At 41.9% G+C, this 16,702-nt stretch overlaps 3 protein-coding genes across 7 annotated transcripts; 1 reads left to right on the forward strand and 2 right to left on the reverse strand.

The window, feature by feature from the left end:
• The first annotated feature begins 2,768 nt into the window (after nt 1–2,768).
• LOC135614174 (protein NDL1-like) lies at nt 2,769–7,235 on the forward strand. Its single transcript, XM_065111234.1, has 11 exons — nt 2,769–2,927; nt 4,727–4,826; nt 5,291–5,388; nt 5,493–5,581; nt 5,738–5,798; nt 5,884–5,970; nt 6,049–6,126; nt 6,203–6,259; nt 6,355–6,410; nt 6,500–6,635; nt 6,773–7,235. Exons 1-11 carry the CDS (start codon nt 2,868–2,870, stop codon nt 6,992–6,994), a joined length of 1,044 nt encoding a protein of 347 aa, XP_064967306.1. The 5' UTR covers nt 2,769–2,867; the 3' UTR covers nt 6,995–7,235.
• Nucleotides 7,236–8,138: 903 nt separating this feature from the next.
• On the reverse strand, nt 8,139–12,029 carry LOC135586262 (abscisic acid receptor PYL2-like). Of its 3 annotated transcripts, none has more exons than XM_065111236.1 (5): nt 11,688–12,029; nt 11,287–11,570; nt 11,061–11,202; nt 9,820–9,882; nt 9,419–9,752 (listed from the first exon to the last, which is right to left on the reverse strand). In XM_065111236.1, the coding sequence occupies exons 1-5, from the start codon at nt 11,850–11,852 to the stop codon at nt 9,720–9,722; spliced, it is 687 nt and encodes a 228-aa protein (XP_064967308.1). In that variant the 5' UTR covers nt 11,853–12,029; the 3' UTR covers nt 9,419–9,719. The 3 variants fall into 3 exon arrangements, with proteins under 3 accessions (XP_064967309.1, XP_064967308.1, XP_064967307.1); XM_065111235.1 differs by having other exon boundaries at nt 11,287–11,542; nt 11,633–12,029; XM_065111237.1 differs by having other exon boundaries at nt 8,139–9,752; nt 11,287–12,029.
• Nucleotides 12,030–12,381: 352 nt separating this feature from the next.
• Nucleotides 12,382–14,410, reverse strand: LOC135614177 (probable inositol oxygenase). 3 transcript variants are annotated; one of them, XM_065111240.1, is made up of 11 exons: nt 14,282–14,408; nt 14,136–14,208; nt 13,920–14,001; nt 13,618–13,822; nt 13,474–13,533; nt 13,337–13,389; nt 13,141–13,263; nt 12,996–13,065; nt 12,826–12,904; nt 12,660–12,741; nt 12,382–12,588 (listed from the first exon to the last, which is right to left on the reverse strand). In XM_065111240.1, exons 1-11 carry the CDS (start codon nt 14,295–14,297, stop codon nt 12,562–12,564), a joined length of 870 nt encoding a protein of 289 aa, XP_064967312.1. In that variant the 5' UTR covers nt 14,298–14,408; the 3' UTR covers nt 12,382–12,561. The 3 variants fall into 3 exon arrangements, with proteins under 3 accessions (XP_064967312.1, XP_064967311.1, XP_064967313.1); XM_065111239.1 differs by having other exon boundaries at nt 12,382–12,741; nt 14,282–14,410; XM_065111241.1 differs by having other exon boundaries at nt 12,382–12,741; nt 13,920–14,052; nt 14,282–14,353.
• Between the last annotated feature and the right edge of the window lie 2,292 nt (nt 14,411–16,702).

Here is a 16,702-nt window from a genome sequence, read left to right on the forward strand (position 1 = left end):
TTAGTGTAATCATACTAACTCATTTAGAGGCCAATTGGGCCTTAATTGGGATTGATTTGGGCTCATTGAGAGGCTTATTCAGTGACCCAAAAGTTAAGTCAGGTGGTGGCACCACCAGAACAGGCGGTGGAACCGCTTGTGAGTTAGAAAACTTGAAAAATCCGATCTCCGAGGCTGTCAGGCGGTAGTACCGTCCAATGATAGTGTGTCAAGCAATGGTACCACCAGATTGAGCAGTGGTACCACCTAGTGTCAAGTTACAAGCGATGGTACCGCCCAATGCAGGCGATGGTACTAGCCGTACTCTGAAATCTCGGAGATTTGAATTTTGGCTTCAAGTTTTGAAGTCATTTGGGGTCTATAAATACCCCAGCTATACCTGCATGGAGTAGAAAGAAAGGTGCATAAAAACTCTATGTTTCTAAAGTTGAAAACCCTTGTAAAATATAGAGTCCCTCCTCCTAAAGTTTAGAGACTTAATACTATGAGAGAGTATGAGGGAAGCTTTGTAAAAAGAGGTTGTAAAAGTTCTCTCCTGTCAAAAGGAGAATCAAGTTGTAAGAGTAGTTAATCTTCGCTCATTAAAGGAACATCGTTAGTTGATATCGATAGCCTCGACGAAAGAGGAATCGGTGGAGTGGATGTAGGTCACGATGACCGAACTAATATAAATTGGTTTAGCTTCTTATTGCTTTCACTACACTCCTATACTCTTTCAAGTTTATATCTTTATGAAATAGTTTTCGTCGAAATCAAATTTTTATCGTACGAAGATTTTCAAACCTATGTCATTTTTTCACTGCACTAATTCACCCTCTCTCTTAGTGTTGACTCGATCCTAACAGTTTCTTAGATCTATCAGCTTTGATCCCAACAAAAACAAAGACATTCATTCTTAGAATCATGAAGGGATTACCCACACTTGCCACCTTAGCGTTATGGGAAAGAAATTTGATCATCCATATTACAACAAAATCATCTTATAATTCATTATTTATAACAAACACACGTCAATATTTTGTGCACATGAAAGACAAATAAACACGTTATTCATCATATCCCTAAAATGAATTGTAATATGGTGTTCTTGTGGTGTAAACCGATTAACCAAAATATAGAGAAAGATTCCTTGTGTTCATATGTTAATCCAAAGATCAATGAGAAAAAGGTCAACGGACCGTCATGTCCCACGAAGCTAGAGATTGGATTCTTTATAATATATTATTGTTAACACTAAATTCGAAGCCTCCTCTTACATTATATTCTAATATCCCGATTAGTACTAATCTATCTTTTTTTATTTATCACTGAAATTTAGACTCTTTTTTTTCAAGCAAACATTCCTTCTTGAGAATCCACCAATCAATTTAGAGAAGATTATTTTGTGATCTCATTGTTTTTTATAACTAGACACTCATCCCATCTCATCCCATTATTTTATTATCTGATCGGAGTAAATATTATTATTAGTATTAGTTTATACTTACGTATCTAAATTTAGGTATCGAAACAATGCGTTAGGCTGATATATCCAGCTTAATTTACACAAACTACATTCTTATATTCATTGTTTCAGTATAGAATTGGCATTAGGTTGACATTTCATTTCAATAATGATTAGATTTCATGTTCGAGTTCACGTGAAAATATCTATCTAAGTCTAATGAATGTAAATTATTCTCTGTATTTGGTGAGGTGAGGACAGTTCTCTTTTGACTTTGCCACACATGCAAAATGACGAGAGTAACTCGTGGAAAACGCCGGCCTTTTCCTTCACCACACTCTCATGTCGCTTGCAATTGCCAACGACTTGCCACCTTCTTCCTCTACAGAAGTATATATAATACGCCAAGAGAGCGTTCAACGACAGTGCAACTAAATCCATCCGATGTCTCATGGAAGATTCTAATTTAAATTTTTTTTTTAGAATTGATAAGGGATCATTTGATCGATCGGTCATTGGTATGATCCGTACGTTCGCGAGAAATTATTCACTTTAGACGATAGACGTATCCATACGATTTTATCATTTCGAAACATATAAATTTAGTTTAATTTTAATATGATTATAAAAAAAATAAAAATTTATATTTGAAAGGTAGTACGGTGAAATCAGACTTCTCATGAAATATTAGTTATATGTTTTTTATATTTTTTCTATAAATATTCGATAAAATTTAATAGTAGAGTTGAAAGATGAATTGCCACTAAATAAAGTTTAAACGATTAAACGGTGTCACGAAGTGGGACACGCACGCGCAGCCAACCTTAGGACATCTCAGAGGCCACGTGTTTCTCAAGCCCAGGACGTGACCTTTCTTGACGCACGACTTGGCATACGACACAGGCTGTCGGTGCACCTTCGGGAAGCACGCTGCAGAAGCGTCGTGAACTAAGTCGTCGTTTTCGATATGATCCCTCGGCAATGATCGGGGAGGGGGCCGCACGCGCTTCCGCCTCACTCCGCCCGCCACCCACACCAACGGGGCCACGCGGCGAGCTTGCCTTGGGTGTACTACAGTGGGTCCCACCTGGCACAGCGCGATGCGGCCCACCCCCAACCCACCACGTGCCACATCCGGAGTTCCCGATCCGTAGCGGGCGTCCTGGCGCCATCGGCTCGGATCGCGGCCGACAGTTCATCGGACGGTTCGTATCTTGTGAAGGGCAGTATCGTCATTCGATTTGACCTGTCGGTCGATGGGCTAATCCCTCAAACCACGGTTAAGTTTGACCAGAATTAAGCCGAGAGGAGGAGGAGGAGGCAGAGGAGCCCGACGGTACATTAATAAGCCAAGCCATCACAGGTGGAAGGCGCAAGAAAAGCAAAAGAGGTAGGAGGAGGAGAAAGATTGGATTTTGCAGCCATGGGGGAATCGAGCGGGACGGTCTCGGTGGATGTGGAGAGGATCTCGTTCGGAGGGAAGGTAGGAATTCACTGATTCAATGCTTATCACCTTTACCTCTCCGTTGCTTTGAGCTTTCTTGGGGTCGATTAATGATGGGGTGAAACGTAGAATGTGGCGTAAGTTTTGCGTTCCGAGCAGGTAAATTGCATTTCTATGAGTTTCCTATCTTTTCTCCTCGAGGTAATTGGTCGCGTGGAGAGGGATTAATCGTTCCCTGCGCCAAAATGCTTGCTTTAGGCTATGGCTGTTTCTTCTCATGGGTAAAAAAAAAGTAGTCTTTTTCATCCATTGCTTAATTCATTGTCTAATTTTGCTGCATTTGATGTTCTTTTCCTTTATGGGTTTCAGTTGTGTATTTTGTTTGCTAATTTGTTTTTCCATTCTGTGTTGTTTTCTCAACATGATCGATCTTCTTATGCAGGTTTGCTGATGAAAGTTTTGCATTTCTTTTTCTCTATGAAAAATTTGAAGGCTTTATCTTGGATGAGAGCTTGCTTTGCTTTCTATTAGAACAGTTTTCTTTTCCCTCGCGGAGTTTTTTTCCATTGTCTATGTGTGTGTGTGTGTTTCAGACAAGACGTCTTGTAAGTCTCCATCGTTGAACCTGCTATGACGGGAAAAGCACGCACTTGTTTTGCCTGTCGTTCTATTCATTGCTTAAGATAGAATCGTTTTTTTCTTGAAGCATCAGGCGGTAGGTTAGTTTCTAGCTGGGAAATATAGGCTTAGCTATACATACAGATATTACGAGTGACGTACCAGATTATACTCGATGATGATGCTTTGAGAATATTACTTCGTTAGTCTAATATGATAGACAGCTCTAAATATGGGTAAGGTTATGATTCAGTGTGCTAATTTTGGAAGGGATAGGCTATAATGATACAGAAACGATTCCACAACATGAGATTTTCGTGTGTTTTTAGTCATTTTCGACCAGTTTGGGGATTTAGCTATTGCCAGTTGTGGCACATGTCATTTGGAGTCAGATCACCTGTCAAATTCTTGTGGTTCTTATTTTTCTGATCTTGTAAGCTTGTGGGAGGCCAAATTAGATCTATTTTTCCTTTTTCCAAAATCTTATACATATCCAGTGTTCAATAACATCTCAGGGCATGCATGGTCTTGAATCATACTATGCTATCTCCTTGTCATTTCACTTTGTCTTCACAAAACACACACCTTTACCTTTCTTTAGCCTATTTCCTCCTTAACAATTACCTGTTACATACATATATATATGTATATATATATGTGTATGTATATATATATGTGTATGTATATATATATATATATATATATGTATATATATATATATATATATGTATATGTATATATATATATATATACATATTTATACATATATATATATATATATATATATTTATACATATACATATATATGTATATATATGTATATATACATATATATGCATATATATATACATATATATATATATATGTGTGTGTGTGTGTGTGTTACTTATAGTCTCTTCTGCTTAGATGAATCTCAACCCAAAAGATGATTATTAACATTCCCACTATCAAGTCTCCTATAGTGAGGTCCTTGATTCTCATTATCTTTCTCAGCATATTTTTTTTCTGTCTAACAAAGTTGCTATATTTTCAAACCAAAAGTTGATTCTCATTCCCACTAACAAGGTTGCTATATTTTCTGTCTAATGTCATATTTTGCTTCGATTTCTTTCTTCTTTGCCATTTACTTGTGCACATGCAATCACTTATTCTAAATTATGAAGTCCTTTTTCTATAGTGTTTCTTTGTTTGCTCATCAGCACATTTATTTGTTTCTTCAGGAACATCATGTATTAACAAGCCATGGCCCTATTTCAGTTGCTGTTTATGGGGATCTAGAAAAGCCTGCACTTGTGACATATCCAGATGTTGCTTTAAATCGTAAGTTGTATGGCATCGCACTTATTTGTTATTCTTTTAGTTCAATCACATTCATTGTTAACTCAATGTACCACAAGGTTTTTCTTTCTAGCGATCTTACTTGATGTCATATTTAGTTTTGCTTGCATCGAACACTCGATCACTCATTTCTAGAAATGTTGTGTTCTCCCTAGCTGACTTCCAGTAGTTGTGGCTTGTCATTGTTGTTCTTGTTGTTGCTACTATATTGTTCCTTTCTTGATTCTTTTCTTCCTACCATTTTTGTTTTGTCCTAATCATCTGGTGTGTTGATACCTTTGCCCTGCATTCTTGACTGTGCATGGGGCTAACCTAGTTTGTGGCTAAGATGCAAGAATGTGTTCTTCTGAAACTTTGCTAATTCTGTCATTCACCATGCAATTGGTTTAACTTCTAATAGAAAAAAAAAAAATGGACATAACTTCTACTCTTCTTGATTTGTTCAGATATGTCATGCTTTCAAGGATTACTTTTTTGTCCGGAAGCTTCTTCTTTGCTGCTTCATAATTTCTGCATATACCATATTAGTCCTCCAGGACATGAGGTCGGTAATTCCGTTGCAGCTTATGTTTTGACCTGTCTGTGGTTCACATTCTGGATATTTCTTTAACATGATTTTGCTGGTCATCTACTCTAAGAATCCTGCAGTTAGGTGCTGCTCCAATTTCTGCAGATGAACCAACACTCTCTGTTGACCAGTTAGCAGATCAGGTGGCAGAGGTTCTTGATTATTTCGGGTAATCTGCTCTCTCTCTCACTCCCTCTCCTTCTCTTCTTGGCAGTATCTTTTGGTGAACTCAATGCTTACAAATCATAAGTTGTTTTTTCTACGCCACGGTCACTGTTCCATAACAATTTTTTTTCCATTTTTTTTTTTAATTTGATCTTTCCAGGTTAGGCTCTGCCATGTGCTTTGGGGTTACGGCTGGTGCTTATATTCTTACTCTATTTGCTGTAAGTGCTGCAATTAAGGCCCTTAACATATTAGCTTGTTAAACACTTAATTTAGAGCCTAAGAGCCTGTTTATGCATCTCTCAGACTAAATATAGGGAGCGTGTCCTTGGACTAATACTTGTCTCACCTCTCTGTAAGGCTCCTTCATGGACGGAATGGTTGTATACTAAGGTATGATTTAATATTCTAACCAATAATGTTCCAATCTTAATGGAGAGTTGGTGCTAATGATCAGATGTGAAATCTCAGGTAGTATCAAATTTACTATATTTTTATGGAATGTGTGGCTTGGTCAAGGAATACTTACTCCAACGATACTTCAGTAAGGTATACTAGGAGCATTCACTCCTTGGCAATTTTTTTCTGCATCATGCTGTTCTTTATTCTTCTAAATGTGCCGCAGGAAGTACGAGGAAGTTCACAAGTTCCTGAGTCAGACATTGTACTAGCCTGTAGAAGTGTTAGCAACTCATCTACTGTTTGTTTACCTTCTGAAATTTGATCGAGATATATTCGGATTATTTTCTCATGGTATGTTTATTTTACAATCTGCAGTTGCTTGATGAGAAGCAGAGTGAAAATGTTTGGCGATTTCTTCAGTCAATTAATGGGTATACCCTTACTCTCTTAGCTCTGGAAATTATTAGATCTACTGCAGACAATGTAGTGAAGAATTCATAGTGCTCTGATGCTTAAACAGGAGACACGACTTGATGGAAGATTTGAAGAAACTGCGGTGTCGGACTCTAATTTTTGTAGGTGAGAACTCTCCATTTCACTCAGAAGCCCTGAACATGACCAAAGAACTAGACAAGAGATACAGCGCATTGGTAGAGGTATTCTACTTGATCGAATCATCTCAAACCGTCTTGCATCCTTCTTTACGGTGAAATCCTCCTACCATCGACATTTATCTGGGATCTATTTCTCATCCTCTCATGGTTGTCTTGGCATCCTTGTCAAAACGCTGCAGGTTCAAGCATGTGGCTCGGTCGTGACAGAAGAGCAGCCCCATGCCATGCTGATCCCCTTGGAGTACTTCCTCATGGGGTATGGCTTGTACAGACCGACCAAGCTGAGCTACAGCCCGCGGAGTCCTCTCAGTCCGTTATGCATCTCTCCCGAACTGCTGTCGCCCGAAAGCATGGGACTGAAGCTAAAGCCAATCAAGACTCGGATCTCCCTTAAAGTCTGAGAAGATTAGTATCAAGAAACATACGACTTGTCGATAGGCAGAGGCACAATTTTGCCAAACAATGTAAAGCATCATGTACCTCCTATACAGACACAGTTTCTTGGCTCATTAGTGTAGGATTGTAGATATCATCGAGAATAAGCGAGCTTATTAAGGGCTGTTATCGAAATTTATTTGTCCTCAAATAACTTGTGTAAATCGATTTTTTATGATGACCAAAGTAATCAAGTGTTGCCCTCAATCATTAGCTTCAGCTTTTAAGATCTGCCAGAGGTAATGTTTGTCTCATTTCAATATTTCCAGATATGAACCAAGACTCAGTTATATGCTCAAGCTATGCAGTGTCGAACCAAAACAGCCTGGTTGTGTGATTTATGTACAAGACAATGTTGCTACTTGTCTATTGCTTTCCAGTCCAAACTCTTTGTCATGGATTGGACAATCTCTGGGGATTTAACAAGATACAGTGTGGATTCTGAATCACATATGTGAGAGACAACTAATGAAAGCAGATACTCTTCTGGCCTGCCCTAATGCATCAGTTACAGACTTCGACAGAGTTCACTAATACTAATAGGCAAAGAAAGGAGATGATTCAAGTGAATCGGGAACCTTAATATTAAGAACACAATAAGCTGCTGAGGAGTGGGAAGATTGGTTTCTTGGTCTCACCTTTTTCCCTCGCAGATGTTCTATTTCATCTCGACTTTAATATGGATTTCTCTTTTGGTAATCTTGACTCGATTTTGATTAGACACCGAGACAATCTAAAAGCTTAAAGATCTTCCCTTGGTAGATCGACACTGCCATGGCCTTCGAGGTTTCCTAGCAGCAGCAACTCCCAAGTAAAAACGAAACAGAGGATTGCAGAGGAGACCTCCGAGTAGGGAAGTCCCTTTCTGGTTTGTTAGTAGCAGTTAAGAGAGCCTGGAAAGAGGGGCTGCTCACGCACACACTCCCAAAGACTAGATTCTGATGCAGTGTCACATGTCTCCTGTGCCTCCCCTCACCTTTCTACTTTCTTCTTCTTCTTCTTCATCATCCTCCTCTTCTAACCCATGCCTTCCACAGATCTTTCATCGGCAGGCACTGGAAAATCTTGTACAGATGCGCATCAACAATACCTTCTTAGTGAGATGAAGGATAAGGAAAGAAACATGGGGTTTATCTCAAACTACAGTATAGCAAACACCAAGGTTAAAGATACGAAGAGTTCAAGTGAAACAACAGAGGCAGCATATGAAAGAGGGAACCGACGCAGTGCATGTTAGCGTCATCAGGTCCGACCTGACGCAGTGCATGGTTCAGCGCGCGAGGAGGCCATGGCCACCGCCGCGAGCTTCTGCAAGTTGAGCTTGACGACGGTGTCGGTGAACATCTTGGTGTCCTCCTCGGTGTTCCCCTCCGGGATGTCCACAACGTAGGACTCGAGGACGAGGGTGTAGGCCTTACCTTCCCGGTGGAGCTCGGTGACCGACGTGACGGAGCGGTAGTTCCTGAGCCGGTGCTCCCCGCCCATGACGCAGAAGCTGAGGACGTGGCGGTCGTCGTCCAGGATCTCCAGCCGCTCGACGCTGGTGGACGCCGGGAGGCCCGACACGACGGTGACCTCCCGGACGCTGCCGACGCCACCATCGCCGCGGACGAGGCGGCAGCTCTTGATGAAGTGCTTGTATCGCTCGGGCCGGTCGAAGCTACGGACGACGGGCCACACGGCGCACAGCGGGGCGTCGATGCGCTGCGTGATGAGGGAGGTGCACGTACCCGGCGCACGCGGGAAGGTGTGGTGCGCTCGGATCACCGGCTCCAGCTCTGCCATCTCCTCCTGTGTCAATCCCTGGGCAGGGTGGCAGTGCGGCTCCATGGCTTCTCTCCCTCTCTCTCTCCTCTCGCTCTCTCTTTTAAGGGAAGATGGAGGAGCGAGTCGAGGGGAGAGAGAGAGAGAGGATCGTGCAAGCTGGGCACGATTTGTACTTGTTCACTTCTCTCTCTCTCCCTCTATATATATATATACACACAAAAGCTGTCATGTCAACTGCTCATGTCATCTGTAGGATAGGATCAAGGCAGGTTTATGGATGACTGTGAGTGACATCAAACGAATACATTGGTTCCCCTACTTGTCATGCAGTGGAACCAATGTAAAGCCAAAGAAGGGGCATGCTATAGAGATCATCACAGTTGTTTGTTAATTATTCTGAAGAAATCTAATTCCACAGCACATTTCTATATAACATATCTGACTGAATTGAAAATTTGCATCAGATCAGAATAAGGTTGTTTTGGATCAGATAATGCAAACAGCAGCAGGAAGATTCAAAGAAATCCAAAGAAATGCAATGTTTTGGATCAGATTCTACTATTCCAATGCTAGTTTTATCTAACCACATACTTCATACTAGTGGTCAAAGAGAACACTGCAAGTACAAGAAATTGTACCACCTGTGTATTAACCATATAGAATTTCTAAACAGAATTATTAAAAGAAAGAAGTCAGACAAGTTTCTAAGTTAGATAAACAAAATTTTGAAAGAGATGCAAGAGAAGGGTGGGGAAAAAGGCATTGGCATACTAGTATTCTACTTTCCCCCAAGTGTGGGGAATTGTCCAGGATCCTCAATGGAAGGAGCATAAGTGTGGCTTACTGCTGCACTGCCAAATCGCTCCATGATCACCTTGGCCTTTGCCATGGCCATGACCACCAAGACTGTAGCATCTTTCCTCTTCAGCTGGTCTCAGAAACTCTGTGATACTCGGACTAGAGCAGGAAATCACATCGGTTTGGTTCCGTTCAAAGCAAACTTATTTATCAGAGAATACAATACCTTTTTGCTCCGCTCCACCTGATCAGCACTATATTTTTTTCTTCCCATATCCTTGTCGGAACCCTATTAAAATCATTAGTAACGTTAAAATTTGATTTTGCTAACGATCTATTACATGGAGGTGGAGCCTACAAGAGGTGATGTGACTAAGCTTACCAACTTAATAAAATGTAATTTCCCACATCAACCAGTTCAACAGGTGAACACAAACAGAAAACATAAGCACATTTTTTTCCAGACAAAGTTAAAATGTAATAATCTAAAAGAAAATATTCAATGAGTGGTTTCATTTATTTCTTCCTTTTCTATTCAAGCCATACTTCCTTTCAAAGATGCAGTTAGAAATCCACTCCCTCGTATATATCTATGACAAACATTTGAAAATGTAGAACTGGCAATGCATTCTTTGGTAGCACTAAAGATACTAACTGAAGTACTAGCTTTGCTACTTCAAACAATATAGTGGTACGTTTACAGGACGTCTCAAGTTGTCAGCTCCCTCCTCGAAAACATCCATGCAAAACATGTGGTGGCTTTCTAAATTATAGATGGCACTGAAAACACTCACCAAAATCCATAAACGTTGATGCTACCACAAAATATGTATTTTGGTCAATAAAAATGAAGCACTTCATATGCTCCTGGTTCTCACCATGACCCCTTCGATTGACCGCAGCCATAAATAAGAGCATACTAGATATGCTCCTGGTTCATCAAACGATATCATACATGCAGATTTTTTTATACTTTTGATTTATGGCCTTAATTAACAGAAAGTCACAAAACATATTTTGCAACCAAAACAATATCCAAGAAAACTGAAAGCATACAATTTCCAAGGCCCTTCTTGCAAGCGACATTTTGTTGCACAGGGAAATTTTCAAAGACAGGGCTGTAAGTAGATTTTAGTGAATGCCTGCAACGGAACTGAAGTGACAGATATATATATAAGCTTTATAGAAAGCCACCTAGTTCTCTCAAAGGCAATAGCAAACAAGGACAAGATTTACCTCATCTTAAATGTAATGTGAAGATGTTCAGTGTTGGACCCTAAATAAGATGCTTCTAGTTTCTTTAAATCAATAAGTGAATCCACCAACTTTATCATTATCATTAACAAAAATGCTGTTGGGAGAGAAGACTGCAGTGATTCTCCAAAAAAAAGTGAATAATACTAAGAGTATCTAAACTACACCTACAAATAAATAGGGTCAAATATATCAGATTAGATGATGAGGTACCTTATTTTCAGGTTCTTTTTCATCAGTTTCAATTGCTGTGGCCTCCATGCTTTCCTTATTCACCTCTGTTTGTGTTCCACCATCGTCTTCTTCCTTAGAATTTGCAAGCTTCCCATCCATGTCTACCTCTTCTTCGGTCCCTCTAATCCAACTATTCTCAGATCAGCACAAATACATAAACAAGCATTGATGGATGATATTATTGTAATAAAAGATTAATCATAACTGTGCAATCAAATAATCATCCGTGGTTCCCCAGTTCGCACGCCCTGTGCCCTCACGCTTCATCTCATAACACCGACCGCTTCCACCGCCTTCTACGTGGGGGTCGCTCAGAGTCAGACCCGCCTTCTCCATTACTATTGCCATATCCACCAAGTCGACCATCACGAAAATACTGCCGTTGCGCCCTATATCCTCCACGCCCCCTTTCAAAGGGCTTATCACCATCACCCTCTTCAGAAACACCGCCACCGTAGCCCCTGGCAAATCCATTGACGTCCCCGTTTCCTAAATCCTTTGACTAATTAATTGTTGATAAAACTAGCCCGAAGAACAAACAAAATGCCAACCAATTTTTCGAGCAAATAGTAATCGGGAAGGATCAAGAATAGCAAAAAAAATAACTGCTTGAGCGGGAGGGAGGGGCTTGTTCAGGAATTTGGTCGCCGGCACAGCCGCGGGTGCGTGGGGCTTCTTGGAGGCAACCTTCTGTTGCCGGACAGCGATAAGATGAGAAGGATCGTCGTTGTCGTCATCGGCCAGGAGATCAAAAGTGTTGACGGTAGCCATCGGTGTCGGAGGCCGAACCGAGGAAACACCGATCCAGACCCTAGAAATGGATCAACAACCGAGCTCCATAGGAAACTCCAAGGATCTACGAAAGAGAGAAAACCGTAGCTTCGAATTCTGCTGCGCCGCCGTGACGCGAGCGCGGCCGCAAGAGAACCCTTACTCTCTGGACTCGTATAAAACGAAACGAGCCAAATACATATATATTTGACGGTTGTATTTCGTTCACAACCGTTTTATTTGACGGTTTTGTACTCCCTTACATGATTATTTACGAGCGTACCACCTACCGTTACCTGAAATCCGTTTAGAACGCGAGGGATATTACGGTCATTTTGGAAATAATAACTCTACTTCTTTTTTGGAAAATTTATATATAGATATAACTATATAAGATATGGTTTACATTGCGATGTATAGCATAAATAAAATTCCGATAATATTATTGTTCATTGCACATCATACCACCGTTCATTGCACATCAACAACATAATATAAGCCACAGTTCACAATTATGACTGCCACTGCAGAAACTAAGCTCTTTGGAACGTGCTTTATTTACTCATGAGTGCAATACATGGTTGATGGAGATAGATACAGAAAGGTTGAGGGGCTCGGTGTGAGATGACCATTGATGAATCCAAGAAAATGGGAACTCCTCGACTCCTCAGAGTCGATGACCATGGAGTGGATCATGCTCAAGGGGACCTCACCACTTCAGCTTAGCTGGGAAGTACTGCAGCAGGAACTGTAGCTACTTAGTAACAGCGGTGAGCAGAGAGAAAAGAAGAAATCCAAGACTTTGACCTTTTCGATGAGGGAAAGGTAGTATGGCTTCACTTCCTCCACATCGATTCTGACTTTGCTCTTGCTGTACAGGTCATATTTGCTGGATCCAAACAATGGTTTGCTGTTAGCAGGGCAATATTGAGAGAGTAGATTTATCAGAACATCAAGATTCTTGAGATCTTACTTGAATATATGTAGCCACTTCAGATTCTCTCTGTCTTCCTTATTCAGTAGGTACTGATAGGCTCCATGCTTGTGCAGAGCTGAAATGTAACAGCACAACACGGAGTAATGTTCATTCGATCTGAAATTATGGTAGAGAAGTGAAAGGATGTGATGAATTCATGGAATTACGGTAGAAAGAGTGGTATCGGATGGCGAACAAAGCAGCTGAAGGAAGAGTAGTGTTGTTCTCCTTAGCCACCTAAAGATTGAACTTTGTGATCATAATTGAGTTCATCAAAGCTGAGGTACAGAGAGAGAGAATCTGATGATGTACCAGATACATGTAGTCATCATGGCCAAACGACATGAGTACATTCTCCAATCCACATCCTTCAGAATAAACTCCAAGCTTGGTGTTGTATTTAGGATTGTCGTAGTCTGGGTTTTCCTTGAAATGCTGCAGCAACCAAGAGAAGCAATCAGAGCATGAGATTTTTGGATTGGCATCATCCATTGAAGCAGTCCGGTACCTTGAAATGAACATTGGATTCATCAAAAGCACAGCCAACAGGGAATGTGTCACCTGCATCAAGAATTAGCTCACAGAATCAGCACCTTGGTAGGACATTCCCGGATGAAAGGGAAGTAAGAAGATGGCAGTGCTCACCGACGACAGCCCACTGCGGGAGTTGGCCAAAGCTTGGGTGGAGAAGCACCTTGCCGAGATCTGTTTCACAGCAGGACAGAGTCCAACGACGTCACTCTACCTCAGAAGCTCCACGAGACTAATTTCCATGAACAAGCAGCTCACCATGAATCAGGCCGGTCAAGTGAAGCCAATCCTCGTCAGGGTAGTCCTTCCTGATGGCTTCAGCGGTCTGCAACAGGTGTTCGATCTGTGGCTCGTCGAGATCGGGATCGCTCTCGTCGACGAACTCGTTGAGCAGCTCGATGCACTCCCAGATGCTCATCTCCACCCTATCCAACTTGCCATACTCCTCTCTCATTTTCTTCACCTGTTCATCAAACATACACCTTGATCTTAATTACCTCCATTGCTGCTTCTGCCCGATGCTCGCTAACAAGAAAAAAGGAACGATGTGACCGACGTACAAAATCATAGGTTTGATGGATATGGTTCGCTCGGTAAAACTCTTCCACTGACTTCTGCCTCTCGGATGCAGCATCATAGTCCCTGCCAATGAGGTGATCACAGATCATCGAAACAACAACTCATATGAGGCCACTGAAACATAAACACAAGCATCTTTATCACATCAACAGCAAAGTGGACCACAAGAATCTAATACAGTAATCAGCTAATGATACCTGAAGGTTTGTCCAAATGAGTTTGTATCTGGCACCACAAAGCCACCACCCAAACCCATCTCCTTCGAGTCTCCTGCAACGAGAACAAGCCCCATCACATCCACGCAATCCAACACTAAATCCTAAAACAAGAGAAGAAAAATTACCGACGACCATAGTCATCTTCGCACACAACTCGAAAACAACAACAACAAGAACAACGGGAATGATGTGGTATTGTTTGTATTTGGCGGTGGTGACAAGATAGAGAGGGCATATAAAGGGAGGGGGCGATGCAAGCAAGCAAGCAAGCAAAAGGAGAAGTCTGCCATTTGGAGGAGCACACAGCTGTTCTGTGACGCAGAGCTGAGCTGGACAAAAGATTTGAATTGGTCAACTGCGTATAATATAGTGAATTATCTCGACGGGATTAATGCACGTGACGCATAGTGAATCATCGTGATAGATTACGACAAGCAATTTATAGTAAATTATTGCTGTCGTGGATGAGAACATGGAATCTATAGTAAATTCCAGGCAAATTTAGGGAGGAAGCGCAGTAAGGACAAGAGGATAAGACGAGTCTGGGAATGACTGGGAACTGGCGTGGAGACACCACAAGGTCAACATGCATGATTGTCTCATCCTCAACTTGGCCTTCGAGGTCATAATATTTTACGTAGAACAAGACAAGTGCATACATCGAGGTTACGTTTATTCTCATGCATGATTCATGAAAAGAATAAAATAGCATTGTCTTTTTAGATTAATATATGCCATAGGTGGATCACAGATGAGGTGTTCATTGTTCTAACTTATGACTGTCATTTATTGCTCCTGCATCAATCATCATTTCTATCCGATAACTCTAAACTATTTATATGTGCCGAAGCAAAATGATAGAAATTATACTAAAAAAAAAACCCAAACAATGATACGTTTGGAGAGTTTATTAAGAAAGTGTAAGAAAAGGAAACAATATAAGAGCCATTAGTAACTAAATCTTGCATTCATTATGATCGATTTCCCTATCGATAGTATCTAATAAAAAATCATGTTATATAGACTGGAGTGGGGTAAAATATTCTTAGATTTCATAATTAAGTACACATTACGCCAGAAATTCAAGTCTTATCTATCACGTAATATATTGAGGTTGGAAAGAATCGTTCAGACTAAAAATCATGTTGCCGGCGACTCATGACGTCTCATCAAGGATCGTCGGTTTCTTCGGAGACAAGGGACCCACGTGACGTGGAGCCGAGTCAAGCTTGGAAACCCGGCAACTCGCAGCCATGGCAGGATCGATGGAGACTCGCTAATATCTCACTCACCCACTGCTTCGGTGAGTCGCCTCGTAAGGTTTGGCCGCCCAAGAACGGACGGCTGGGAAAGCGTCTAGTTTCAATCATAGCTACTACCTGCCATGCGTTATATGCTGCTAATGTGTGGACGAGGAATTGCTAGAATATGATGTAGTGGTTCAAGATCTAAGATAATAAAGAGAGAATCTAATTAGGATCTCAGTATATCTTAATCAATTAATTAGAATCATAAAATCTCATACTCTTCGTTTTGATCTCGATTGCACAGCAGCCTTTTACCGGATGAAACTATGGGTATTTGGATCGAGCTCGGCCCATGCAAGCTGGGGATCAGCTTCACGTCTCGCTCACACCATCGTGCAGTTTTCACATACATAAATATAAAACTCAAACTTGCATAGTCAAGAAGGATAAGAGTCGAGAAGGATAAGCTTCCGGTTCCCATGTTTTGCTCCCACAGAGTCTCTCTCTCTCTCTCTTCCCCCGACCGGTTGCCATCGGAAAGAAGAGTATGGGAGGAGGAGGTGTGATAACCCAGTTGGTAGCACACAGAAATACGACCTGTTTCCTTGTTCCGGAATCCGAGTGCTGTTCTTATCCGGAGGCATCCATGCTGCCTTACGATTGCAGCAACAGTGGGCTCACTCGGGGACCCACCACAGGCGGGGAACCGTGCGGGTAGCGTACATTCGAAGGCCGCACGTTGGTAACCTAATCCGTAGATTCACGAGGACGTCGGGGATCCGATGAGATGCACGATTATTAAAGGCTGCAGGCACACGCGTGATGACCCGCGTCGCCCACCACGTCGCTGGCATCACCCAGCTCTGCCTCTCCACGCATGCCACGTGGCAGTAGGAGCCGAGAAAGACCGTGGCCCACCATAATCATATGCGGCCACGAGTGCTGCAGTTGGCATCGGCGTTCTTCCCATGCTGGAGGAGGATAAGATCCTCTACCAAAACTGGTGGACCCACAGCACCATTCTCCTCACCCGTGGTATTGGATCGAGCCGTAGGATTTGGTTCTCACTGGCACTCCGGAAGGGGCTCACCGTTGTAACCCAAATCGTACAGAAAACAGTGCCAAGCCCCAGATCGGCTACACGAACCACGGTTCGACGGTCTGCTGCATCCACGTGTCCCACTTCCGTCTTTCTTCGCTTCCGCTTCTTTCTGACGTCGTTATTCTGACGAAGCATCGGCCCCTCGGGCGCCGTTAGTTTTGACGTCGTGTTTTCAGGTTTCGCGAAGCTTAACCAAA

The sequence above is a fragment of the Musa acuminata genome, chromosome BXJ2-6, assembly GCF_036884655.1.
Source record: "Musa acuminata AAA Group cultivar baxijiao chromosome BXJ2-6, Cavendish_Baxijiao_AAA, whole genome shotgun sequence".
NCBI classification, from domain to species: domain Eukaryota; kingdom Viridiplantae; phylum Streptophyta; class Magnoliopsida; order Zingiberales; family Musaceae; genus Musa; species Musa acuminata.

Coding starts and splice junctions, on each gene's coding strand:
- LOC135614174 (XM_065111234.1), top strand. CDS start 2,868: ATGGGGGAATCGAGCGGGACGGTCTCGGTGGATGTGGAGAGGATCTCG. Junction 5,582..5,737: donor GAGGTTCTTGATTATTTCGG/GTAATCTGCTCT, acceptor TGATCTTTCCAG/GTTAGGCTCTGCCATGTGCT. Junction 6,636..6,772: donor GATACAGCGCATTGGTAGAG/GTATTCTACTTG, acceptor AAAACGCTGCAG/GTTCAAGCATGTGGCTCGGT.
- LOC135586262 (XM_065111235.1), bottom strand. CDS start 11,852: ATGGCTACCGTCAACACTTTTGATCTCCTGGCCGATGACGACAACGAC. Junction 9,883..11,060: donor AAAAAGAACCTGAAAATAAG/GTACCTCATCAT, acceptor TGATTTTAATAG/GGTTCCGACAAGGATATGGG. Junction 9,753..9,819: donor AGGTGGAGCGGAGCAAAAAG/GTATTGTATTCT, acceptor TTCCTGCTCTAG/TCCGAGTATCACAGAGTTTC.
- LOC135614177 (XM_065111239.1), bottom strand. Junction 13,534..13,617: donor CTTGACCGGCCTGATTCATG/GTGAGCTGCTTG, acceptor GCTGTGAAACAG/ATCTCGGCAAGGTGCTTCTC. Junction 13,390..13,473: donor CCCGCAGTGGGCTGTCGTCG/GTGAGCACTGCC, acceptor TTCTTGATGCAG/GTGACACATTCCCTGTTGGC.